The 27,274-nt window shown below is 41.6% G+C and overlaps 1 protein-coding gene and 1 long non-coding RNA gene across 3 annotated transcripts in view; both read right to left on the bottom strand.

Moving 5' to 3' along the window:
• Positions 1–27,274, bottom strand: part of LOC126092551 (5'-AMP-activated protein kinase subunit beta-1) — a 72,492-nt gene that overhangs the window by 18,901 nt on the left and 26,317 nt on the right. For both annotated transcript variants that reach the window (XM_049908211.1, XM_049908210.1), the window contains exons 4-6: positions 19,337–19,430; positions 9,236–9,353; positions 6,321–6,433 (exon numbers count right to left, since the gene is read on the bottom strand). In XM_049908211.1, the coding sequence (XP_049764168.1) occupies positions 6,321–6,433; positions 9,236–9,353; positions 19,337–19,430 (325 nt within the window). The remainder of the gene's footprint in view (positions 1–6,320; positions 6,434–9,235; positions 9,354–19,336; positions 19,431–27,274) is intronic.
• The window catches only part of LOC126092553 (uncharacterized), a 63,211-nt gene that overhangs the window by 18,901 nt on the left and 17,036 nt on the right, over positions 1–27,274 (bottom strand). The window lies entirely within an intron of this gene.

A 27,274-nucleotide genomic window follows, 5' to 3' on the forward strand; every position in this document is an offset into this window, starting at 1 on the left:
TAGAAGAAAGTGACACTTGATGGAATCGATCATATTTCTGCTGAGCCTCAGCATAAGATGGGCAGTCCAGGGACTTTTATTCTTGGATCTTCTTTCTCTCTTGTAATTTGGGCAATCTGGCTAGCATGGAGAGTGGTGGTCACAAAAATTTACACACATAGGTGGCAGAATACAGGGGCTGTCCTCCTGGAGTGAGTGTCCACAGCCACCATACAGAGGGTCTGCTGTACAGCGGGAAGACGTATGCCCAAAATGCATGCACCAAAAGCACCTCTTGGGTGACATCACGTTTGGCTTCACATCACTGAGGTAACACATGACCTTGACCTCCTCTGGGAGTCAACCTCCCTCGAAAGCCAGAATAAAGGCACTAGTATTGGTGCGGTTGTCCTTACGACCCTTCTGCACATGTCAACAAAGTGAACACCATATACTCCAGATTAGCCCAGAGTTCATCAGTTTGCAGGATGAGGTCCCAATGAAAAATCACTCCCTGAACATATTTAGTGACTGCTGAGGGGTAATAAGACACCAGGACATCACCAAGACGATTACAAACCAAGAAGAGATGCAGATTTGGCGGCAGAAGCAGCTTTGATCAATAGGGAGCCCGACTACATTTTACTGAGAGACTTCACTTTGCCAAATATGTTCTCAATGTTCTAAACAAGAAACAATGGCTTTCCAACAGTGGGTGTGTTTCCATCCACCCTAGTACAGACCAGGCAGTGGGGAAAGAGTTTCATCCCAAGACAGAGAGCCTTGGCCCTCCTCCCAGGTGGTAGCCAGGGAAGTGAAGGCTGCAGGGTCACATGAAGCAGCATACAATGAACATTTACCAGTCAGAGAGATGTTCATTTGAGAATGGCCACTATTTGCAGGTTGATATGCTTCATATGTCAAGCATCTGCCCCGATACCACCAATCAGGGGCTTTCCCCATGGACACCACCCAGGCACAGCAATGGCCACCTCGCATACATGGGGAGGGTATCAGTAGTGTGATCTCTGCATTGTCAGAGGGTTCAGCCAGATGGGTACATAACAGCCCCACCACACAGACTGGCTACACATGCTGGTAACCTAGCACAGTGGAGGGGGCTACAGCAGGGAAGGAAATTGGGGGGGGGGGGGGGGGAGGAATCCACACTACAGACACTAGGGACAGAATTCTTCCCCAAATGGCTCACACTAAAAACAGAAAGTTTAGAAGTCGAGGTCAAACCGCAAGAAGGATTGGATGAAGGGAACAGGTGGGAGGAACAAAATTGCAAGCAATACACGGAACTAGGTGGATAACCAAGTCAACATAAATCAGAACACCAAGAGAGGTAAAGGAGGGGGGCAGTGGGAAAGGAGTGAGGAGAGGGAGGGAGGAACACAGTGAAGGCAATGCAGCCAGGGAATGAAGAATGGGCTGCAATAGCTTGGGCCCCCATGTGCATCATGTACAATCTCACGAAAGAGCCCTGAGCCCCCGGGTGGATTTTGGCATTGTACAATGTGGCATCTCACAAATCGACTGCTTTGCTCTAGTGGCATCTGGATGTAGCCTTCATTTTCCTCTTTCTCCTCACTCCTCATCCCCACTCACCACTGCACTTGAAGCAGTAGGCAGGAGCATAGCTGGAGCAATTGTGCTTGATGGGCATTGTTTGGTCATGCCTAGTATATACGATAGAATTTCATTGCACCAAAAATTGTTCAGATAAAACCCCAAAGGGCATTACACCCTTTGCAATGTTTGGACACCAATGACCACCAGGCACTAAAGTTTGGGGACTGCCATATAGCACGGGGTTACCTGTGGCCGAAAAGAAGTCACTAACGCACTGACAGCAAAAAGGGAGTGTGTGCTTCTCTGGGTTGAAAAAAGTTGAGGAAATGGTTGTGACTTTTGCATAATTGATCATCATATCAATGGACTGTAGGCATTCATGTCTTCTTTTGTGCCTCAGTCTAAGACAGATGGTCTATAAAAGTACCATCCTGTATTTTATTTTCTTTCTTGAAGCCCGAGCGAAGCAGTGAATATGGAGGATGGTGTTCAACGCAACTGATGCAAAAAGAATGGTTGTCAACAAGGGCTACAAAAAAAATGGTTGTCAACAAGGGCTACCTATGTGGATTGATTGTCCGCAGTTGCCTTGTTTTGGTCTGCCATACAAAGGGATGATATATGATCAAAGGGTAAACATTGGAAGCACTTCATGGGTAGTGAGAAGTAAGGTTTCACATCACACCTGTACACCATGACTACATTTTGCTGAGAGGACATTCCCTTCAAAGGATACGATTATGGTGCCTGTATCTGTTCAGTTATCCTTGGGACATTCCTCAACACATCAGACAAAATTTACAGTAACAGTTCAAGCTTGGCCCATAGCTCCTCAACTGTTTGGCATGTAGGGTCAGTGGAAGATGAGTCCTTGGACCATATCTGAACTCCTGTGTGGGCAATGGTCATGGTATGTCACCCACATATTCATAGGCTTGAAGTGCTGCAGATTGCGCAGAAGAGGAGGCTTTAATCAATAGCAATCCATTGTATATTTTTCCTAAAGACTCAACTTCTTCAAATTTGTCTTCAATATTTTCCATAAAAAATAACAGCTTTGTCGCATTAAAAGTGTCCCAATCAGTTTAGTACATACCAAAAATCACTTAAATTGTTTGATTCCCAGATGTCTAGCTTGCCCCTCTTCCATGGTGCAGTCAGGGCAGGGAAAGCAGTACAGTTATAAGTGTCCACATTAAGATGTCTGGACCCGTCTGACGAACAGTTAGATCAGAACCACCATTGTTTTTGTGGTGTCACCACCAGACACCACACTTGCTAGGTGGTAGCCATTAAATCGGCCGCAGTCCGCTAGTATACTTCGGACCCGCGTGTCGCCACTGTCAGTGATTGCAGACCGAGCGCTGCCACACGGCAGTTTATATTGAGATTATATAATGTATCAACAAGAGCGATGTTCTCCAATTATGGATTAAAGTTAAGTATTCTACCAGTTACCTCCTTTTTTTACTAGACTCAACTCCTGTAACTGTTCCAGACCTCACGCCAGCCTGCGTGAGCTTAAAAGCGTACATTTCGGCCTCCTCTGGCTATACGGTGTTGGCTCTTCTGCCAACACATCAGTTTTGGTGCAATTTGGTATGTGTCATGTGTGAAATGTCCGATATAATGCCACCTACTTCAGCCAAGGCATCTCCCCAGGGGTGCCATCCAGCTGCAGTAAAGGCCATCTGGCACGACAGTTATTGGATTGGGTTGGGTTGTTTGGGAGGAAGAGACCAAACAGAGATGTCATTGGTCCCATCGGATTAGGTAAGGATGGGGAAGGAAGTCAGCCGTGCCCTGTCAAAGGAACCATCCTGGCATTTGCCTGGAGCGATTTAGCAAAAATCACGGAAAACCTAAATCAGGATGGCCAGATATAGGAATGAACCGTCGTCCTCCCAAACGTGAGTCCACTGTGCTAACCACTGCACCACCTCGCTCGACGGACAGTTATTGCCGAAGGTCCTGATGCTCCAGGAAGACGGGAATATACTCCTTAGCATGCATGGGGAGTTAGCAGCTCTGGCATCATCAGTGTGACCCCTGTGTTGTCAGTGGACTCAACCGAATGGGTGCTTTACAGCTCCACCACATCAGATTGGCTACTTCATTGGCTTTGAAGCACATATAAGGGTCTACTCAGATATGGTGCACTTAACACCGCGTGCAGTAGGCACTATTTAAAATGATCTTTCCCAGTTACCCACCCACTACACAAAAAATTTGGAAAATGAAGGAGACTAAAAATGACTTCAGCTGAAAGGCGATATAAAGTACTTGAATATTCCTCAGAAAGGAAAGCAAAACACAGAGAATAGCCAGGTCATTGTCAAAGGATGCCACCTTTAGAAACAGAGTATGAGAAGGAAGGATAGCCAGAGATGTGAAATCGCAGCACAATAAATGAACAGCATGATGCCAAGTGTTCCAGTGTAACGACAAGTGCCGGCACGATGATGAAGAACAGAAGAGCAGAGAGGGCTGTGAGACAACATCAGCCAATAGTACGCTGACTAGGATGACACCAAGACAGGAGTGGCATCTACACAAAGAGAAAGTAAGCACGGTGCCACCCAGCTGCTGCCAGACAGGACAACAAGCCACCATACAAATGCTACAGCAGTGACTTATGAACTGAATTGTTTTGCTTGCACTGAAATTGTATATACCAAAGGACATTGATTATTTGAATGTTGCTATTTGCTTGCGACACACCTTTGTGAATACACAAAGTCATGTATTGTCAATTTAACTTACTGTAATAAATTCTATTAATATGATTTGCTTGAACTGTTTAGTGACCCCAGAAAACAGCTTCCTAGGCACACTAATTTAGACGAGGGGTCAGGATATTACACCAAGTCCTTGCCAAGAAATTCAGTGTCTTCTATTCTAACAAACAGCAGGGGCTAGAGAGCTTGTGTTTTTGGCAGACTGATGACAACAGTGAGACACAAAGTAGTTAAGCACATATAGAAAGAGCTTTTTGTTGTATGTCCTTTCAGCTGCTAACTTTGGCTGCTGCCTACTGGGTTTACGAATCATATTAAATATGCAAAAGTACTGCTTTGTCAGGTCAATGCTGATGGAAAATTTGTGATAGGCTAATTACCACAGCAAAATGGTCAAGCCATAACCTGTGTGGCAGGGTACTGATGATTGGTAAATTAGCCATGGCAGTAGGGCCGCAAGAATCCAGTGGAATTATGTTACAAGAGTTATGGACAAAAATGAGAAAACCACCACTAAAAATGAGGGATTCTTTGCAAGCATTATAACAGATGATTCTCTGGAAGTATTTAATAATATTCAAACTGAAGAATAAAACTACTACAGATAGAAGCCAAAGAAAAATTTGGAATAGGAATTATAGTTCATGGAGAAGAAATAAAAACTATGAGGTATGCCAATGACTTAATTCTACCAGTGACAGCAAAGGACTTGAAAGAGCAGTTGAATGGAATGGACACTGTCTCACGAGGAGGATATAAGATGAACATCAACAAAAGGAAAAAAAGGATAATGGAATGTATTCACATTAAATCACGTGATGATGAGGAAATTAGATTTGGAAATGAGGCGTTTAAAGTAGTAAATGAGTTTTGCTATTTGGGTAGGTGATAACCAATGTAGATAGGACGTTATATGTAGACTGGCAATGGGGCAAGAAAATCATTTCTGAAGAAGAGAAATCTGTTAACGTCGAATGTATAGTTAAGTGTAAGGAAGTCTTTTCTGAAGGTGTTCGTCGGAAGTGCAGCCTCATATGAAAGAGAAACATGAATGATAAGCAGTTTTGACATGAAGAGAATAGAAGCCTTTGAAATGTGGTGCTACAGAAGAAAGCTGAAGATTAGATGGGTAGATCAAACAGATCAAATAACTAATGAGGAGGTACTGAACAGAAGCAGGAAGAAAAGAAGTTTGTGGCACAACTTAACTAGAACAAGAGTACAGTTGATAAGATACATATTGAGACATTGAGGATCAGCAATTTAGTACTGGAGGGAAGTATAAGGGACAAAAATTGTAGAGGTGCATAAGTAAGCAGACTCAAATGAATGTACGTTGCAGTAGTCATTTGAAGATGATGAGGCTTGCACAGTATGGAGCAGCAAGGAGAATAGTACCAAAAGACTACAGCTACAACTACAACAACAAAAACAACACCAGAAATTATCATGTCACTCAATGACTCAAAACTGTGTGTAGGCACTAGCATTTCCTTTTCATCATGAGTGCTGATCAACAACATCAACATTGCTTATTTAACACTCAAGACATTGCCTTGACATTAACTAACATAGAAAATTTTATACTCTACATCCCATGAAAGTTTTAATCATTGTATTGGTACGTATAGTAACACTTTACTTACAAGCTCAAAATATAAACTTGTATAAAAGGAAAAACTGTTAAAAAATCATGAAGCATCTTTGATTTTCTTCCTTCTCATAACAGATGGGTTCCTCTTAGGACTGGATTTTAGTGACATGACCACCACCCCAAAGTTCTCCAATCAACTTCTCTATCTCTATTGCTCCAAAAACTAGGAGTGTTGTGTTCTTCTGTAGATTTTTCTATCGCGGTGCTGGGAGTAGTATTCCAGTTCAGTAAGTAAGCCTTTTTGTGAAAACTTAAAATTTCTTGTACCATTGTTATGTAATGAGAATACAACATGGATTGGCTGTATAATACAGAAAAAGTCTTGCTAACATAAAATCTATCTGACAATATTCAAAATTAAACTGACTTACCGAGAGTGGTGTGTCCTTATTCAGTATCACCTGAAGCAAGTGCGGAGGCAATATTGGTGGCCCTGATACTTTTTCCCATGGCTTGTTGGCTGGAATTTCCTGTGAGTACTCACCTAGAGCAAAAAATAAAAAAGGGGATGAAAGAAAAGAATTAACTTTAGCCCTAGAATATGAGGCAGTCTGTGGATATTAAAGAGCTGTAATACTTACAAAATAATCATCTACCACTGCCAGAAAGAAGAAACCAAACACCCCCCCCCCCCCCCACACACACACACACACACACACACACACACACACACACACTGTTGATTCATTCATTCAAATTCATTTGCTCATTCATTGTGTTCTGTATGTCCCATGAGACTCTTCAGAAATGGATTGAGTCAAAATACACATTAACATGACACAAACACATAACAGAAACTTTGTTTGTATTCCGTATTAACAATAAAATAACACTACTCTGCTTCATGTTTATGCCAGCAAAATTAATCAAGTTATTCAGAACGAAAGCTGCCACTTTGCAAAAAAAAAAAAAAAAAACTGCTGCTTCTTCAGTTATACTAAACAGATGATTATTTCCTATTGGTAGCTTTATGTTTACTGAAGTAGATTGCTATTTTTCAAGGAAAACAGCTATTTTACTGAATAATGCTTAGAGTACATAACTACTTCTCATGATGCTTTACAATGAACATTGTTACTTTCCATTTAGCAAATAGAACTTTTCAATTCTTCAGTCCAGATATTCATATAATTTACAGATTGATTGGCTCATGAGGTATGTTTTGAACTTTCATTTCAACTGATTTGGAATTCACAATTTCTTGCTTTATTTCAGATGGTAGCTTGTTGAGCAATTTTGTGCCCGAGGATGTAACTCCACTCTGAACCCTAGACAAGGAGGCAGAGACTACATGAAAATTAGTTTCATGTCTTATTATGACTACGAACATCACATTTCACATTTCAGTGGAAACGGACTTTTCTTGTCAGTGGAAAAAACCATTAAGGAATAAATACACTGGAAAATTAGTGTCACAATACCAAGATCACTGGAAGGCTTCTGCAAGATACAATATTCTTCCTCTGTGTGTGTGTGTGTGTGTGTGTGTGTGTGTGTGTGTGTGTGTGTGTGTTAAGGAGGAGGCTGTGGTGGGGAGAGGGAGGGATAGTATGGTGGGAGTGGCGGACAGTGAAGTGTTGCAGTTCAGACGGAGGGCAGGAGAGAAGTTGTGGAGGGGGGAGGGGGTAAGTAGCGGAAAGGAGAGAAATAAAAGAAATAAAAAGAAATTAAAAGACTGGGTGTGGCGGTGAAATGACAGCTGTGTAGTGCTGGAATGGGAACAGGGAGGAGGCTGGATGGGTGAGGACAGTGACTAACGAAGGCTGAGGCCAGGAGGGTTATGGGAACGTAGGATATATTGCAGGGAAAGTTCCCACCTGCGCAATTCAGAAAAGCTGGTGTTGGTGTGAAGGATCCATATGGCACAGGCTGCGAAGCAGTCATTGAGATGAGGGATATCATGTCTGGCAGCGTGTTCAGCAACAGAGAGGTCCACTTGTTTTTTGGCCACAGTTTGTCGGTGGCCTAATTATCAGTGTTTGTGATAAAACTGTACTGCAAATAACAATGTACTATACATAGTACACAGCATCTATAGATGTAAAGTATTATCTTCAAAAAGCACTGTAATCAAATGTTAAGCTCTTAAGCTCTTAACAGCGGATAAACAGCAGCTACATAATAAAACTGAGGTTGGGGAGGGCGGAAACCATTTTTAAAGTAAAAGCTTTCTTACTAATTTACTCAATTAAATGTAGGTGACATAAGCATGAGTAGCATTAAAGGATATAGTTATAATTTACTGTGAAACCAGTACACAGATAAAGTTTCCATGATGTCTTTGTCTCATGTTAAAGTATATCTTGGCATGTTCCACATCCCTGAAGGTTCTTCTTCTTGATGAGATCTATGGAATTCATAAATGAATGAATGAATGAATGAAAGTGGAAAGTCTCCATAAAGGGAACATTATGAGGAACACTAAGAGAGAGTTTTCATCCTTTAACCAAGCAACACTTCAGAAATAAAGAATATTATGATGTAAGGGCAAAATAAATCAAACTGAATGCATGCAGAATGAATCCAAGATCAGAAACAGATTTCAATTTTTTTTTAATTGTGTTGTTTGATTATAGTAAATGTAAGCAATTTGTGTTTAAAGGCTGTTAAGAAAATGTAATTTGCTTTTTGTAGGCTATTAAGAAAATGTATGTCACTGTTTATAGGCTGTTAAGAAAATGGAGTTTGCAGTAAAAGTTAACAATTAAGTAATAAAAAAATAAATGAACTGCTCTGTCATATAATGCCATGCAACAACTGATCATGTTTCAATATTGAGACATTCTTGTTCCTTTCCAATTGTGTCCTAAACGAAGTCATTGACATCTCACCAAATGAGAATTTGGTCAATAAAAAGGATGACATTTAACCAACTTTTGTGCAGAACCCGCTTCTAAGATTGCAGACATATAAAGACCCAGGCTGAAAAATCACTTCACAAGTGATGAGCACATGTATGTTTCACTACTGATTAAATCCCAGTGGCAGCCCATTCTCTTTGCTGCAGCCACCACCAGCTGCTACTACCAAGAACCGTGAGAATTTCTGAAAGCAATGATTCATTCAAATTCTTTGTATAATCAAAATGGCTCTAGTTAAGAATCTCTCTCTCTCTCTCTCTCTCTCTCTCTCTCTCTCTCTCTCTCTCAAAACATTAACATCTCTCTAAAATTTTGATACGTACATTCACCTCCCCTTTAGGAATACAATCTAATGCTTCCTCTGGCATAATATTTACCCATTATATATAATAATTTTACTAATTTTTCTTATACAATAGACTTACTTTGTTGATGGTGACCAACACTTTCACTGTCCATTGCCAAAGCTTGAAAGACTTCAAAATCTGATTTCTTGACAGTCACCAAATTGTTCTTGGATCCCATAGTGTTATCTATAATACGCTGCAATGAAAGAATTGAGAAATGTTATAAAGCATCATGGTAACAAAACCTACGTTAACAAAAGACTGCACAATTGTTACCCAAGTTATAGCCACAATATTTCATTTGACATGGTGAAACAAGCAAAATATAATTTGAATGTGGCACCTGCAAAACATTGTGGATGATGGAAGTGAGTGAACTCCCTCGGGCATGCAGCCGGATGTACTGGTTACTGCAGAACAAATTTTCAAGTGTACCATAGGATCATCAAGTTACTTCTGCCGATGGATGTCTAAAGTTGGAGGAGCCAGAACTAATCCACCTCAAAGCCATGTTTCAAATAAATTGTATCAGAAAACGTTGAACATTGCCTAGAGACAAAGCATAAAATGAGGTATGAAGACCTAAAAATTTTGAAAAATACATCCCTCTTTTAGGGCTGTGTATGAAAGGAGGCCACCAAAATCCAGCTACAGAAGTAGCTAATCAAGAGGTACAGCAGATTTCAAGTTAACCAAGTACGGAACCCAGCACTGAACCTGCTCCAAATGCAGCAGAGGCAGAACTCTAGGTAAAATAAAAGCAGGGCACAGAAGAGAATAGGATGACCCCCTTCATTCCAACCAGCATGTCTTCCAAAAACAATGTTTGTGTGAAAACAAACTCACATTTTTCTTACTCGACAACCGGAAAGCAGTGAATCAAGGCAGTCGGGTAGATGCTGCATTTCTTGACTTCCGAAGCATTTGCCTCAATACCACACACTAGCTTATTATTGAAACTACGAGGGTCACTCCAAAAGAAATGCACACTATTTTTTTAAATACATCTTTTATTCTACATGTTTGGAAGTATTACAGTGTGTAGATAAATCCTTTAGGAACAATAATTTCATTTCTCCACATAATTTCCATCCCTCTCAACTGCCTTACACCATCTTGGAACCAGCGCCTGTGTACTCGCACGGTAAAATTCTGGACCAACCTGTTGGAGCCACTGTTTGGCAGCGTGCACAAGGGAGTCATCATCTTCAAACCTTGTTCCACGAAGAGAGTCTTTCAGTTTCCCAAAGAGATGATAGTCACATGGAGCCAGGTCAGGACTGTAAGGCGGTTGTTTCAGTGTTGTCCATCAGAGTTCTGTGATTGCTTCCATGGGTTTTTTGACTGACATGTGGCTGTGCATTGTTGTGCAACAGCAAAACCTCCTGCTTTTGCCAATGTGGTCGAACACGACTCAGTCGAGCTTGAAGTCTCTTCAGTGTCGTCACATATGCATCAGAATTTATGGTGGTTCCACTTGGCATGATGTCCACAAACAAGAGTCCTTCAGAATCGAAAAACACTGTATCTATAACTTTTCCAGCAGAAGGTGTGGTTTTGAATTTTTTTTCTTTGGTGAATTTGCATAATGCCACTCCACTGATTGCCTCTTTGTCTCTGGTGAAAAATGATGGAGCCATGTTTCATCACTTGTCACAATTCTTCCAAGAAATTCATCTCCACCATCCTCGTACTGTTCCAAAAGTTCACTGCATACCGTTTTTCTTGTTTGTGAGCCACTGTCAACATTCTGAAAACCCACCTGGCACAAACCTTTTTTAACGCCAACACTTTCAGCATTCTGAAAACACTTCCTCCCCCTATCCCGAAGTAGCATGACAATTCGTTCATTGTGATGCATCTGTCAGCAGTCACCAATTTGTTAACTCTCTGCACATTGTCTGGAGTGTGTGCTGTATGAGGCCTGCCGCTGCGAGGACAATCCTCAATATTGCCGTGCCCGCTTTCATCGTGTAACCTGCTTGCCCACCGACTAACTGTACTGCAATCGACAGCAGCATCTCCACACACCTTTTTCAACCTCTTGTGGATGTTTCCCACTGTCTCGTTTTCACAGTACAGGAATTCTATGACAGCACACTGCTTCTGATGAACATCAAGTGTAGCAGCCATCTTGAAGACATGCTGTGATGGCGCCACTCACAGGAACAGGTTGAACTAAGTTTGAAAACAAGCAGGCAGGATGTATCTACACACTGTAAAACTTTCACACATGCAGAATGAAAACTGTATTTTTACAAAAATAGTGTGCATTTCTTTTGGAGTGACCCACGTGTGATCATATGTAGTATCGAGATAAATTTGTTACTCGAGTGAGGATTTCTTGGTAGGAAGGACGCTGTGTGTTATCTTGGATGGAGAGTCATTGATAGATGAAGTAACCTCAGGTGCACGCCAGGGAAATGTATTGGGATCCTTGCTGTTCATACTGTATATTAATGGTGTTGCAGATAATGTTAATAGTAACCTCAAACTTATTGCAGATGACACACTTATCAATAATGAGGTACTGCTTGGAAAAAAAGCAGCATAAACTTGATAACATTTCAAAGTGGTATAAAGATTGGTAACTTAATTTAAAAGTTCAAAATTTCATAACTGTGTGGTTCACAAATTGAAAACAACCCTTTGAAATAAAAATTTTTTCAGGCATCTATCACGTACTTGGGGTCTCAACTCTCTCGGGATGGTACTCGTCTGCTTCAGCACACTGTCGCTGTGATCGATGCCCTTCCTCGCCCTACATCTGTTACAGAACTGCAGGCCTTCTTGGGGAAAATAGCATACCATTACAAGTTTTTCCCATCTGCTGCTTCGGTGGCTCAGCCGTTGCATCGCCTGTTGCATAAAAACGTGCCTTTTCACTGGTCCGCGTCATGCGATGCGGCTTTCCAGAAATTGAAGACTATGCTGAAACAGGCCCCGTGTCTGGCTACTTATCGACCTAGCCAACATCTTGTTCTTGCCATGGATGTCTCTCAATAGGGGGTCGGTGCAGTCCTTGCGCACCGTTTTTCTGACAGTTCTGAACAACCCATTGCTTATGCCTCCAAAATGCCCAACAAAAGTATTCTCAAATTGAGAAAGAAGCTTTGGCCATTATTTATGCTCTTCATAAGTTTGGTGTTTTTCTCTATGTATCCAAATTTCATCTTGTTACAGATCACAAACCACTTGTTTCCTTGTTTCATCCATCAACCTCACTTCCCAACAAGGCTGCACACCGCCTCCAGCATTGGGCTCTTTACTTGTCTTGTTTCAATTATGAGATTCATTTCCGGCTGACAGCTCAACATGCGAATGCAGATGCACTGTCTCGCCTCCCCAATGGTTCCTGGTCTGGCATTCAATAGGGACAAACTTTTGTGTTTCCACTTGGATGTTGCTGAGCAGCGGGTTGTGGATGGGTCCCCCATCACCGGGGACCGGCTGGCGGCTGCTACAGGTTCTGACCCTACCCTCTCCCAGGTTTTACGCTGTATTCAGAAGAGTTGACCAGATCGTCCGTCCGCTAAGACTTCTGATCTGTTGCGGAACTACTACGCTTTGTGTTACTGCCTCATGGCTAGGGATGGTGTTATCCTCCTGTTGTGGTACCTGCGTCTTTGCATGCTTCGGTCTTGCGCCTCCTTCACCAGGGGCACTGGGGTGTGTCTCGCTCAAAATCTCTGGCGCACTGTCATGTGTACTGGCTCGGCATTGACTCTGAAATCGTACACATGGTCGCTGCCTGCGGCCCTTGTGCGTCACAGGCCGCCGCCCCGAAGTCATCTCTGTCACCGTGACCTTCGCCTGAGAAGCCCTGGGAGCGTATTCATGCTGACTTCGCGGGACCTTTTTTAGGTACTTATTGGCTTCTCGTTATTGATGCCTACTCTAACTTTCCTTACATTGTCCTTTGCACGTCACCTACCACCGTGGCAACCACCAATGCTCTAGCTCGTATTTCCTCTTTGGAAGGACTTCCCTCTACTCTTGTTACTGATAGTGGTCTGCAATTTGCCTCTTCCGATTTTGCAGATTTTTGTGCCCGTCACGACATTATGCATGTCACGGCCCCTCTGTTCCATCCACAGTCAAACGGTGAGGCTGAACGACTGGTCCATACATTTAAGGCTCAGATGAGGAAACTCCTGACTTCTTCTGCTGATGATGCGCTTCTCCAATTTCTGGCTTCTTACCGTTTCACCCCCATGGCTGACCACAGCCCAGCTGAGCTCTTACATGGCCGACAGCCCCGCACACTACTTCATCTTCTGCAGCCTTCCACCTCACAGCCGGGGGTACCTTCGCTTGGCCAGTTCACCGCCGACGACCTTGTATGGGTATGGGGATATGGCAGGTGGTCAAAATGGAGTCCTGGCTGCATCTTACAACACCGTGGCCAACGCCTGTATGAAATCCAGACGGGCACAGGTGTTGCAGTGCATCATTCGGACCAGCTTTGGCCTCGTGTGCCGGTAACGCCCGTTCTGGATGCCGCTACACCACTTTCGGTTCTACCTAACGCTCGGGATACTGGAATCTCTCATTACTCACAATGCAGTCCTCTCATCATCATATCAGTGCCAGCACAAGAACTGACGCCATCAGGAGACGTGCCCATGCAGGAACCATATGACCATCATCTGTCAGAGCAACTCTACTTGCCTCCTCCTCCTACGGATGCAGACACAACGCACACGTCTCCTCTTATAACAACCGGACTTGCCGCAACAGGCAGATTGGTGCACAGGGCCCCAGCAGATTCGACCCCCACGTCTCCTGTATTCTCAAGTGTCGCCGCGCAGTTACGCCATGTGTTGCCATGCAGCAGCAGCAGAAGCAGCGCCACCTAAGCGGCCAGCCGGCCAGCGGCCACTAGACTCTGACTCAGTTATGATTTGTTAAAGTGAACACACGTCTTACTCTGTTTACTTGATCTGTGACTTTCATGTATTGTGGCTTCCTTGAAATATATTTGTTGAACTTGAAGTTATTACACTGTGATAAACAAATCTATCTTCTACTGCAAGCCCTTTGCTATTATGAATGAATTACAGAATGCAGAAAACAAATGAGAACACATTCCTCTGTTATTGTCCAAAGATGCAGCAGCTTGCAGTATATACCTGTTAGTATTGTTATGGTAAACCTCATTCCCAGTTCTGGTTAAGTGGACTGCATACATTAGATCTAATGGAACAAGTTTGTGTATTAAGTTCCTGAAATGCTTTTACAATGAAATTTCTTCTTCGTACATACCAGCATAATGGATACCTATCATTCCACATATTAAATGGCAGACATGATCCTCTATTATGGTCTGGCAAATGGAAGCAACAGTTGTCATTTCCCATGTAGAATAATATGTTTCCATTATGCTAGTAGAGGGAGACCAAGAGATGAAAACACTAAACAGATTCAGAAGGATGTAGGTTGCAGTAGGTATTGGGAGATGAAGAAGCTTGCACATGATAGAGTAGCATGGAGAGCTGCATCAAACCAGTCTCTGGACTGAAGACCACAACAACAATATGCTAGTATAGACTTCCACTTATAATAATGTTTCCCATCCCTCAATTGTGATGTATTTCTGTGTCAATGAACGCCAGTGCTCCAGCTATCCAAGTAGAAAGGTTATGTTAGACAAATGATAAAAAGCATTTCATATATGTACAGATATTTGTGGGAATCTCACCATAAATAATGCAAATGTGAGGAAACAAGACACTTTGACAGCGAGAAAATCTTTGACGATTTCAGTTTGCCTCAAACAATTGCTGAGTGTAGACGTGTTTCTATGTATGTCCATGCTACCAATAAAGTGCATGTTAAAAGCATTTATATGCTCTCTGCATTTATCTGCAAGCATTCCCACAGTGGTGACCCAACAATGAACAGTGTAGCTACTTCAACACAATTAGTATAACATCATTGGCTTGTTTTCCCTTCGACAATGGAAACATCCCACAATCACCACCTTTACAAACAACTTGAACAATACAGTGAGGCCTGCAGTGATTTTTCCACCATCCGTATCAGTCTGCATTATGTGTGAAAAATGAAAGTGACATTCTACCATGTTGTACAGTTGACTACAACACTGCACATAGGTATAAACAATGTGTAATAACTCCTGAGCGTCTCACTGATTTTGGTGATGAGTGCGATCTTTTCTCCCAACAACAAGACAATGTTCCAAAGACTACTTCAGGCAGCAGCACATTGTTCGATTTTACTGGCCCGACCGCATTGGGCTCAACCCAGCTGAATCCATTTGCAACCTCATGTGGGGCATAGATGACAGGACCACATGAGAAGATTCTCTGTTTGACATCCATGCTGTGCATGTTCCCAGAGATCTCATACACTGCTGGTCAGCATATCAACAACAAAAGGCATCTCTGTACTTCAATCACCTCATCTCATAACAGACACTGCACTTTAGACACCACAGCTCGTAAAACTGCTGCCACAGATACAGGTGGCAACATTCTCACATTAAAACAAAATGATGGAACACAAATTATTTCAGGCTGACAGACATTTTTCTATTCTACACAAACATACCAGGCAACAATGACAGCTGCCAGTGCATTCCTGAAGCATGACGCTGCCTGCAGCCGTTATCAGCTGACATGATTCAACAAATTCCATGCGCTCATCAGATTGACATCATTAGCACTTGCCAGGAAGGTTCTGACCAACTGCGACAACCACACCCATGGCAAATAATAACATTCCTGACAAAGGTGCAATGACATGACCTCGGCTATGTTGGTTTCTTGTTTGCTTCAGTAGTTGGGCAAGCAACTGCTCCACACACTGCCACCATTCAAATACTAGATGCAATCTCAATCACAGTGCACAATAAAGATGCCGACAGATTGTAGATGTGAGCCAGACTAGTTCTGCATCATCTCTGACTGAAAGCAGTAGACTGTACATGTTAAAATACTCAATGAATCAATACCTCCTGATCAATATCAGCTCGGAAGTGAGCACCATTCCCAGAGAGAACCCACCAATGGAGCCTACAATGCTAGCTGCTCAACTACACACCACAAAATAATATTCATATCAACCTCTTCACAACTGCCACATACATCATGCACCTCAGTCTACACAAGAAATTCCCATGGCAGTTTTTGGTTGCAGATGTTCGAGAACTAATCTTGGGCACGGATTTTTTCTGACACTTTCTTCTCTCCCTAGATCTGACATGGGCAATCCTTAGGCAAACCAGTAGTTGAGAATCGGTACCCGGCAGTTTACCATGACATCCACAGGCAGTTCCAGAGGAGACTATTCTGACAGCACATACCTTGACATTGGCAGATGACACAGATGTACAGTTGGGGAATACTACACTGCAAAACTCTCACAAGGTACTAGACACGCATTGTGCATAAGATTCATACTATGCCAAGTACACCGTTCCAACACATTGGATGCAGACTACAAGCAGCTAAACAACCAAAACGATTGACATAGGCAATGTTAGGACTGACATCACCACTCAACATCAGTCTGGAGTATGGAAGAGCATCAAACACTTCAAACTTTGACACTATGTTCATGTGCAACAATTCCAGCTCAATGACATAAGCACGAAACTGATAGACAACTCTGTTGTAGTTGAAGGACAGCATGAGGAATGACAGGTTGAAAACTGTTTTATTTCCAGACAGTTCACTCAGCACTACAAACTTTCCAGCAACATCAAACCTACAGTGATCACATCTTGGTTATTGTTCCAGGGTTTCATACGTCATGGCTCATAGGAAACAACACCTGCCTACAAGTTGTTGATACCACACCCACTATTCAATCACCCTTACAGCCCAGCAGCTCCCCCACTGTAACTTGATACTATCAACGCAGATCAGCACACCCCCTGTTCCAGCACTTATCACGTGTGTCAAGTCAGGCAAATATCACAACATTTTATTCCTTTTCTTCTTGTCTTGCCAAGAAATGGCCTAGTTGTGCCCTGTACAGCAGTTAGCCACAGCACAGATGGTCACTAAACTTTCAAAGAATTATAACAACAAGGAAAAATTACAGCATACAATTAATAGTCCGAGAAATTCCTGATAGTTCATATGTAAGAGCCCACCATTGCTAGGACATAAATAGACAGATAGCTGCCTGTGGCAAAACATATATTTTGTTGGCTTGTGTGCACAATTTGGTTCATTATCTATTGTGGTACAGGTTCCAGTGAGTATGTATTGTGAAATCCAATATAATGTTTATCAACATATTGCACAAATCAGCATTAACTTGACTTTCTTTCCTTTTATCTTCTTAACTTATCTTTAGTGTAATCCCATGTCTCCTCCCCTAAATCTTTCTATATCCCCTCCTTCCCAAAAAATGTATATCTCCTGCGTCCCTTTCCCTCTGTACATCTTTCCTCTTATCCCTCACTTGGTCATTAATTTTTTACTTCTATCTGCAACTTTCAAAATGACCTTACGTTTTTCTTTCTGATCATGATATGCTGCAGCAGTCATATTCAGTTTATTTTAGCAACTATCCCAATAACCACACAGACAGTTGAATCTAAATGTCAGTCATTGCTCCCCACTGTTATTTATGCTTTTACTTGGGGCATTAAAAATGATTGGACTAAATTTTTTGTGTTCACAAGAACCATTTACTTAATAAAGAAACACAGGTTATATCATAGGTATGCCATATGCGATTCTGCCATTGTTCTGGCAGCTTCCGTATTTACATAGCGAACCATTCTCTGGGTGTACCCTGGTGCTACTAGAAGACAACTGCATGAAGTTCATCATTGGTGGTGAACTACTTACCCCGCATAACCTCTTTCATTGTGTCAAATAGGGCACAGAGACTAGGAACCAGATCTGGCAAATATGGAGGATGTGGGCATGCATTGTAATGTTGGAGAAGAATACCACAGTCCCATTTTCTGTAGCAACATTGTTGAATGCGTTGGTGGAGTTGGTGCAGTGAACTGCAGTACTGCTCACTGTCAAAAGTTGTACTGGGAGGGAGATAATCCACCAGCTGTGTCCCTTCCTGATCCCCGAACACAGTTGCCATTTGTTTCTGCATTAGTGGTCCCAGCCATGACTTCTTGGGACGAGGGCTCCCAGTATGCTTTCACTCCATAGACTGGCGTTTCTTTCCTGGAGTCTCATGGAAGAACCACAACTCATCAATGGTCACCAGATGCTGGCTATGCACTGTACTGTTGCACCAACTGTTGACACATATGCACATACTTCTGTTTCGGCACAATGGTGAGGAAATGAGGCACCCATTGTGCACTCTTCTTCTTCTTCTTCTTCTTCTTCTTCTTCTTCTTCTTCTTCTTCAAATCCTTACAGATGATTGTGTGGAGCCCCATGATAGACCTGTTGCCTTCTCTAGTTCATCAAATGTATTCACCTGTCCTTGACAGGCTGGGCATTGTATGGTTTTGCATGAAGTTGCTGGATACCAAGTGCTTTTGTGTTTTTCAGCACAGTCCCTGCCATTTCTGAGTTCTAATACCCAACAAAACACGACTCTGTTTTCCCAGACATGGCTACTAACCTCTTGTGGATGCCTGAAGCAGTCACTCTTTCCCTCCAAAGAAACCAGACTGTCAACTGTTGCCCATGCTTGTCTGCTTCCATGTTGTCTTGTCGATGTCCACCAGCATACTCGCAAGCCAGAATGAAAGCTGCTGCAATGTGCCACATATGGGAAGCAGCAACACCATCTGGTGGTGGTAGACAGTACTACAGTCCATCTTCATGCATACATTGACACACACATTTCAAATTGCTACTTTGAAGGAGTTATAGAGGGAGTGCCAATCAATATCGAATCATCTAAATGTAAATATTCTTCCCTCCTACTTTTTGGTTCATTCTCAATATTTTAATCACGAGCTTTATACTTTCACATTCAGTAATTATAACCACTATATATTTTTCTCAACCTTACACTAGTTGTTTCAGTTCTGCTGATTGTCACACCGGTCATTTCTTCCTGTTCACATCATTTACTTCTAACTGTTGATTTTTAATGTCACTGTAGCTGCTAAGTGATAATGTCTAGCTAATTAAATTTATGCAGTTAATATGGCATATTTCTCACACGCTGAAACAACATAATTTACAAAGAAACTGCAGAAATGAATTTACTTCTTACCACTCCAGGATCATGTTTCCATTCACCATCCACGAGGAACTTGTACTGATGTTCTCCTTCAGGGAGATCAATTATTGTAACAAAATCACCATGGCTGTAAAGCACCAAAGGCAAAAGTTAATTCAAAGAGAAAGTAACATGAACCATGATGGATAAAGCATTTAACAGTGAATTATGTACCAGAGAAAACTATAAAATTATAAGTACACATAATGGCTAATCAGTACACAACCCTCGTGAACCTGAGTGCAGAGACACAGGAAAGCCATCTACAATGGGGATATACGGTATCCAGTGCTGAACATATTCCTCAACATGACGAAAGACATCTACTATACCAAACACTTCATCTTATCCTCCCACCCAGTATTTGCCTCTCTAAACTGCAAAGATGGGAACTTGCTCTTCAACATATCCTTTGATGCCACTACCAAACTAGACTTAATTCTCATTTTTCCTTTTTTATTAGTAGCAATTAATCAATTATTTAATCTATTCCTTTGTTACTTTTTTATCTTTATCTCTTCCTCTCTATTTTTTGTTCTCCCCCATCTTCTTTTCCACTTCCTTCTTAGTTCTTAATTGCAATATCCATTCCACTTCTGTTTCCTCTTCCATGTAACTCATTTTTACTTCTCACTCACTCAGTACTTCTACCCTCTCTGGAACAAGGGTGGTACAGTGTTTCCTTATGTGCCATCTTCATTACCTTAATCTCTCTGACTCTCCCCCCTCCCAATTTCACCTCTGTCTCCCCTAATTGTCACAACAGGTGGGTCACTCCCAACCACAAGACTGAGTGACCTGGTCTTCCTTTCCTGTCTTGACTAACCTATCCCACTTTCTTCCCTGAGAAAGTAACCAGTAACTCCAAAACCTAGGTATAGTTTTACTTTTAACTTTAAATGAGTCTATCGGCAATATTTGGAATTTTGGCCCCCTGAAAGGAAGTACTGGCTATCCATAACACCTCCATGTTAAATTTTTTCAAGTGGATTTTCCTTTTGATACAACGATACACTATCTACTACATCCAGGCAAACTTCAAACCCAAGATTTTCTTAACATCTTTCTAGTAAAGCAAAATGCACAACCTTGTTAAAATAAAATTTAGTAAGAACAGCAACTTCATTTGTTACTTTAACAACTTTATTCACTTTGCATGTATCTTCACTACTTTCTAGGATGGCTCTCATACAACCTTCTCAAAATCTTTCATATCTCACTTGTGCTGCTCTAGTTTGGTACCTGCCCATGTAAAAATGAGCTATATGAAATTCTGGCTCATTAGCATAAGGAGAAGACTTGCCCCTGGATCCTCCAATCAAAAAATACAAAAAATAAAATACAAAAAATTACTTAACAAAATATTATTTTTACACGAAAGAAAAGTAAGATACATGAGGTAGATGATGTACCCTCAGACTTCAAAAAGAATGTAATAATCACAATTCCAAAGACAGCAGGTGATGGCAGGTATGAATAGTACTAAGTAATAGCTGCAAAATACTGACTTAAATTATTTACAGAAGAATGGAAAAACAGACAGATGTCAAACTTGGGTAAGATCAGTTTGCGTTGCTGAGAAAAGTATGAACATGAGAGGCAATGCTGACCTCCATCATTTATTTTAAAAGATAATCTGACAATAGGCAAACATATGTTTCGAGAAAAAACTTTTGACAAGGTTTGATTGGAATACATTCTTTCGTATTTTAAAAGTAGCAAAAAAACTTGGAATCAAAAGGCTACTTGCAACTTAAACAGAAACCAGACTGCAGTTGCAGGAGTTGAAGGACATGAAAGGGAAGAAATGGTTGAGGTGGGAGTGAGACAAGGTTATAGCCACCCCCAATGTTGTTCAAACTGTACATTGAGTAAGCAGTAAAAGGTAGCAAGGAAAAAGAAATAAAAACTTTAAAGGTTATCAGTGAAGATGTAAGCCTGTCAGAGACAGCAAAGAACTTGGAAGAGCAGCTGAATGTTATTGATAGTGTCTTCAAAAGAAGTTATAAGATGAACAAAAACAAAACAAGGGAAATAGACAGTAATCAAATTAAATCCGATAATGATGAAGGAATTAGGTTATGAAGTGACACACTAAAAGAAGTAAATGAGTTTTGCTATTTGGGCAGAAAAATAATTGATAATGATTGAAGTAGAGAGAATATAAAATTATACTGACTGGCTATAGCATGAAAAAGCTTTTTCAGAGATGAAAGGCTTGCATGGAGCGAGCTGTATCAAACCAGTCACTGGACTGAGGATCATAACAGAAAACAATGGAAAATTAGTTTATTATTTAGAGTAAGCAGGTTATTTGTCTCAGTTTCCTTGACTACAAGCATTCCATTACACAGATTCCACTGGTCAGGGACAGCTGAAGATATTAAAAGGCTTCCAGTAGGAATCAATCAAGCCACAGAGATTCTCAATAATGGTACTGAACTGTTTCTTACAGACCACTACCTCTTTTTAAAAAAATAAAAATAAGAAGCAGATTTGCCTAGGAGTAACTTGTCCCTTACGACAGATCCTATGTACTGGTATGACCTATGAGGAATTCGTCAATGATCTACATACAGTAGATGTACTAAAAGCTGGAAATGATCAGCCTGAGAAAAGCTCCAAACTCATAGTGGGATGTAAAAAATTTGTTATACTCAACAAGAAATAGAAATAGTATGTGTTTCACGATAATCTGAGTATCATAAGAATTTTCAATGGCATTAATATGAGTCTTAAACAAAGGCCAAGGATTTTTTTTTTAATTAAGTTGGTTTCCTTTTCAGACTTATCTTACTAACTTTGTACATAGTGCTGTATAGATTGTGATATTTACATTAATACCACAGTATTAATCATTAACTTTAATATAAACAATGTAGGAAAACATAGATTGCTACTTACTGTAAAAAAGACATGTTAAGTTGTGGACAGGCACAATTAAAAGGCACTTACACAAAGCTTTCAGCCACAGCCTTCATCAGCAAAAGAGAAACACACACCATTTACACATACAAGCAAGCACACCTCTCTCTCTCTCTCTCTCTCTCTCTCTCTCTCTCTCTCTCTCACACACACACACACACACACACACACGACAGCCAACTCCAGCAGGTCAGGCTAGAATGCAACTATCATGTGTGATTGCAGTAGCAGTCCAGAAGGGGGTGGGGAAGAGAAATGGATAGTAGTGCACAGGTGGGGGGATGGAGGCATGCTATCTGCCGGAGTGTGCTGGGACTAGAACACCAACAGGTGTAGCATCAGGAGATTGTGTGGCAGAGAGGTGGGGAAAAAAGGAGAACAAAGGAGACTAGCGGCAAAAGATAAGTGTGTGGGTGTTAGCAGAGGGTGGCCAAACAGAGGCTGGGAGATGAGAATGGGGAGGAGTCAGGCAGCAGTACCCAGCCGAGACACAAGCAATAACAGGGAAGTAACTGATATTATGACTCTTACTATTTCCTAAGCAGGAGCGAATCTTATAATATCGTCTGTGTGCTTTAATAGTTTAGTTTCTTGAGTTTCTGCATGTTTATTTAATATTTAACTGCCACAGTTCTCGCATTTTTGTTTGCATCTGAAAGTAAACTGATTTTGTGACATATTACAAGTTCTTGATCAGGGGTGAATTATTTAGTTTCACCTGGGTGCTTGGGTAGTTGGGTTTTTGATCTCTGCATATTAATCTAATTTATTAGACACCATTCCTGCGTTTTCTTCAGAGTGTACAGTGGAGTTGTGCAGCACATGCCGATAGTCTGTTTGTTTGCATAGTTTAGTTTTCTCAGGTTTTTAGTATGGACAAGAACTGCGACTGTTGTGTGTGGATGTGAGCCGAGTTGGTGACACTTGGTTCTCAGCTTCAGGTTGTGATGGCTTTGGTTACACAGCTTGAGGCTACAGTGGATGGGCACTTCGACTTGTGGGTTGGCCATGGGGATCCTACGGATGTCCAGCATGTCCAAGTCCTCTGATCAGTCCTCGCAGGTGGCCAGCCCAGTTACTGCTTGCACTGAGGCTGACCCCTCACCTGTGGTCGAGTGGGAGGTCACCCCAGGGCATATCAGGCGGCAAAAGACTTCCCAGCCAACTGCGCGTAAGGCCTCCCCAATTTGTCTGACAAAGTGCCGTCTGTGGCTGTCACTGTCACGAACCAAATGCTGTCGCCTGTCCTGTTTCAGAGGCGATCTCTCAGCCTGCAAGATCCAGACAATCACAGAGGGTGGGATTATTGATAGTTGAGAGCTCCAATGCTAGGCGCGTTATGGGACCCCTTACGGACATGGCTGCCAAGGAGGGAAAGAAAACCAATGTGCACTCCGTGTGCATACCGAGAGGAGTCATTCCAGATGTGGAACAGGTCCTCCCAGATGCCATGAAGAGCACAGGGTGCAACCAACTGCAGGTGGTTACCCATGTCGGTAGAAACTGATGTGTGTCGCTTTGGATCAGAAAAGATTCTCTCTGGCTCCGAGCGGCTAACGGAAGTGGTAAAGGCTGCCAGTCTTGCTCACAAGATGAAAGCAAAGCTGACCATTTGCAGCATAGTCGACAGGACCGATTGTGGACCACTGGTACAGAGCCGATTGGAGGGTCCGAATCAGAGGTTCAGGCAGTTCTGTAGGCTGCAAATTCCTTGACTCGTGCCAAAGGGTGGTCGGGTTCTGGGTTCCACTGAATAGGTCAGGTGTTCACTATATGCAGGAGGCAGCTACAGGGCAGCAGGGGCTGTGTGGCATTGACTGGGCAATTTTTTAGGTTAGAGAGTCTCAGGAAAACACAAGAAGGGCTTCAGTCACAAAGAGTGCAGGCCGAACACAGGAAGAACGTAGATACAGGACCCATGGGTATAATGGTTGTAAATTGTCGTAGCTGTGTTGGGAAGGTACCAGAGCTCCAACCGCTAATAGAAAGCTCTGATACTCAAATTGATAAAGGCACTGAAAGCTGGCTAAAGCCAGAAATAACCTCAGCCAAAATTTTTATGAAGACCCTAACGGTGTTTCGAAAGGATAGGCTAAACACAGTTAGCAGTGGCATGTTTGTTGCTCTTAGAAGTAGCTTATCTTCTCGCAAAATTGAAGTAGGTAGTTCCTGTGAGTGAGTATGGGCAGAGGTCATTGTTGGCAACCAGAATAAAATAATAATTTGATCCTTTTACCGACCTACCAATTCAGATGATACCGATGCTGAAAGGTTCAAAGGAAACGAGTTTGATTTCAAACACTTACCCGACTCATACAATTATAGTTGGTGGTGAATTTAATTTACCGTCAACATGTTGGCGAAAATACGTGTTTAGTTCTGGAGGTATGCATAAAACATCATCCAAAATTGTACTAAACGCATTCTCGGAAAATTATTTTGAGCAGTTAGTTCATGAGCCCACACGAATAGTAAACGGTTATGATAACACTCTTGACCTCTTAGCAACAAATAATCCTGAGTTAATAATGAGCATCAAAGTGGATACACGGATTAGTGAACACAGGGTTGTCGTAGCAAGATTGAATATTGTAACCCCCAAATCCTCCAAAAATAAATGAAATTATATCTACTGAAAAAAGCAGATAAAAATTCACTTGATGCCTTCCTGAGAGACAATCTCCACTCCTTCCAAATTAGTGATGTAAGTGTAGATCAGATGTGGCTTGAATTCAAAGAAATAGTATCAGCAGCAATTGAGAGATTTATACCAAATAATTTAACAACTGACGGAGCTGATCCTCCTTGGTACACAAAAAGGGTCAGAACACTGTTGCTGAAACAACGAAATGAACATGTCAAATTTAAGAAGATGTAAAATCCCCAAGATTGGCGATGTTTTACAGAAGCTCGAAATTTAGCGCAGACTTCAATGCGAGATGCCTATAACAGTTTCCACTATGAAATCTTGTCGCAAAACCTGGCAGCAAATCCAGAGAGATTCTGGTCATGTGTGAAGTATGTTAGTAGCAAGGACCAATCAATGCCTTCTCTGCACGATAGCAATGGTGATACTATCTAAGATAGTGCTGCCAAAGCAGAGTTACTAAACAAAGCATTCCGAAATGCCTTCACACAAGAAGATTAAGTAAACATTCCAGAATTAGAATCAAGAACAGCTGCCAAAGATGAGTAACATAGAAGTACATATCCTTGAGTAGCAAAGCAACTTAAATCACTTAATAAAAGCAAGTCTTCTGGTCCAGACTGTATACCAATTAGGTTCCTTTCAGAGTATGCTGATGCATTGGCTCCATACCAAACAATCATTTACTCGATGAAAGATCCGTACCCAAAGACTGGAAAGTTGCACAGGTCACACCAATATTCAATAAAGGTAGTAGCAGTAATCCACTTACTTACATGCCCATATCATTAACATTGATATGCAGCAGGACTTTGGAACATATATTGTGTTCGAACATTATGAATTACCTCGAAGAAAACAGTCTATTGACACACCGTCAACATGGGTTTAGAAAACATCATTCTTGTGAAACACAACTAGCTCTTTATTCACATGAAGTATTGAGTGTTAGTGACAAGGGATTTCAGATCGATTCCATATTTCTGTATTTCCAGAAGGCTTTTGATAAGTGGCTTGTAGTGAAGTTACATGCTTATGGAATATTGTCTCAGTTATGTGACTGTCAGAGGGGTCACTGTTCGTAGTAACTGATGGAAAGTCACTGAGTAAAACAGAAGTGATTTCTGGGAATCCAAGGTAGTGTTGTAGGCCCTTTGATGTCCCTTATCTATATAAACGATTTGGGAGACAATCTGAGCAGCCGTCTTAGGTTGTTTGCAGATGATGCTGTCATTTATCGACTAATAAAGTCATCAGAAGATCAAAACAAATTGCAATATGATTTAGAAAAGATACCCCAATAGTGCAAAAATTGGCAGTTGACCCTAAATACTGAAAAGTGTGAGGTCATCAACAAGAGTGCCAGAAGGAATTTGTTAAACATTGGTTACACGCTAAATCAGTCAAATCTTAAAGGCTGTAAATTCAACTAAATATCTTGGAATTACAATTACAAACAAGTTAAATTGGAAGAAACACACATAAAATGCTGTGGAAAGGCTAACCAAATACTGCATTTTATTGGCAGAACACTCAGAAAATTTAACAGATCTACTAAGGAGACTGCCTACACTACACTTGTCCATCCTCTTTTAGAATACTGCTGTGCGGTGTGGGATCCTTACCAGACAGGACTGACGGAGTACATCAAGAAAGTTCAAAGAAGGGCAGCACATTTTGTATTAGCACAAAATATGGGAGAGTGTGCCACTGAAATGATACAGGATTCGGTCTGGACGTCATTACATTTTTCATTGCGACGGAATCTTCTCACAAAATTCCAATCACCAACTTTCTCCTCTGAATGTGAAAATATTTTGTTGATATCAACTTACATAGGGAGAAACAATCACCACAATAAAATAAGGGAAATCAGAGCTCACACAGAAAGATATAGGTGTTCATTCTTTCCAAGCGCTATACAAGATTGGAATAACAGAGAACTGTCAAGGTGGTTCGGTGAATCCTCTGCCAGGCACTTAAATGTGATTTGTAGAGTATCCATGTAGATGTAGATGATAGGACAGAGGAGTGGAAATTGTTGGGTGGAGGGTGTGGGGAAGTATGTTACCTAGGTGGAGGGCAGGATAATTACAGGAGCGGAGAAAGTGTTTTAAGGGTAACACGCATCTACACAGTTCAGAAAAGCTGATGGTGGAGGGGAGGATCCAGATGTCTCAACTAATGAAAAGCCATTGAAATCATGCATGTTATGCTCAGCTGCATGTTGTGCCACAGGGTGGTCTACTTTGGTCTTGGCCACAGTTTGGTTAGGTCATTTGGGGGTTCCATGGTTTAGGCAGCATTTGAGAAATAGAATGTGCGACTGAGTTTTAGCCAGGGAAAGGGATACTTTGCTG

This window comes from Schistocerca cancellata, chromosome 7 (assembly GCF_023864275.1).
Source record: "Schistocerca cancellata isolate TAMUIC-IGC-003103 chromosome 7, iqSchCanc2.1, whole genome shotgun sequence".
In the NCBI taxonomy this organism is placed as follows: Eukaryota; Metazoa; Arthropoda; class Insecta; order Orthoptera; family Acrididae; genus Schistocerca; species Schistocerca cancellata.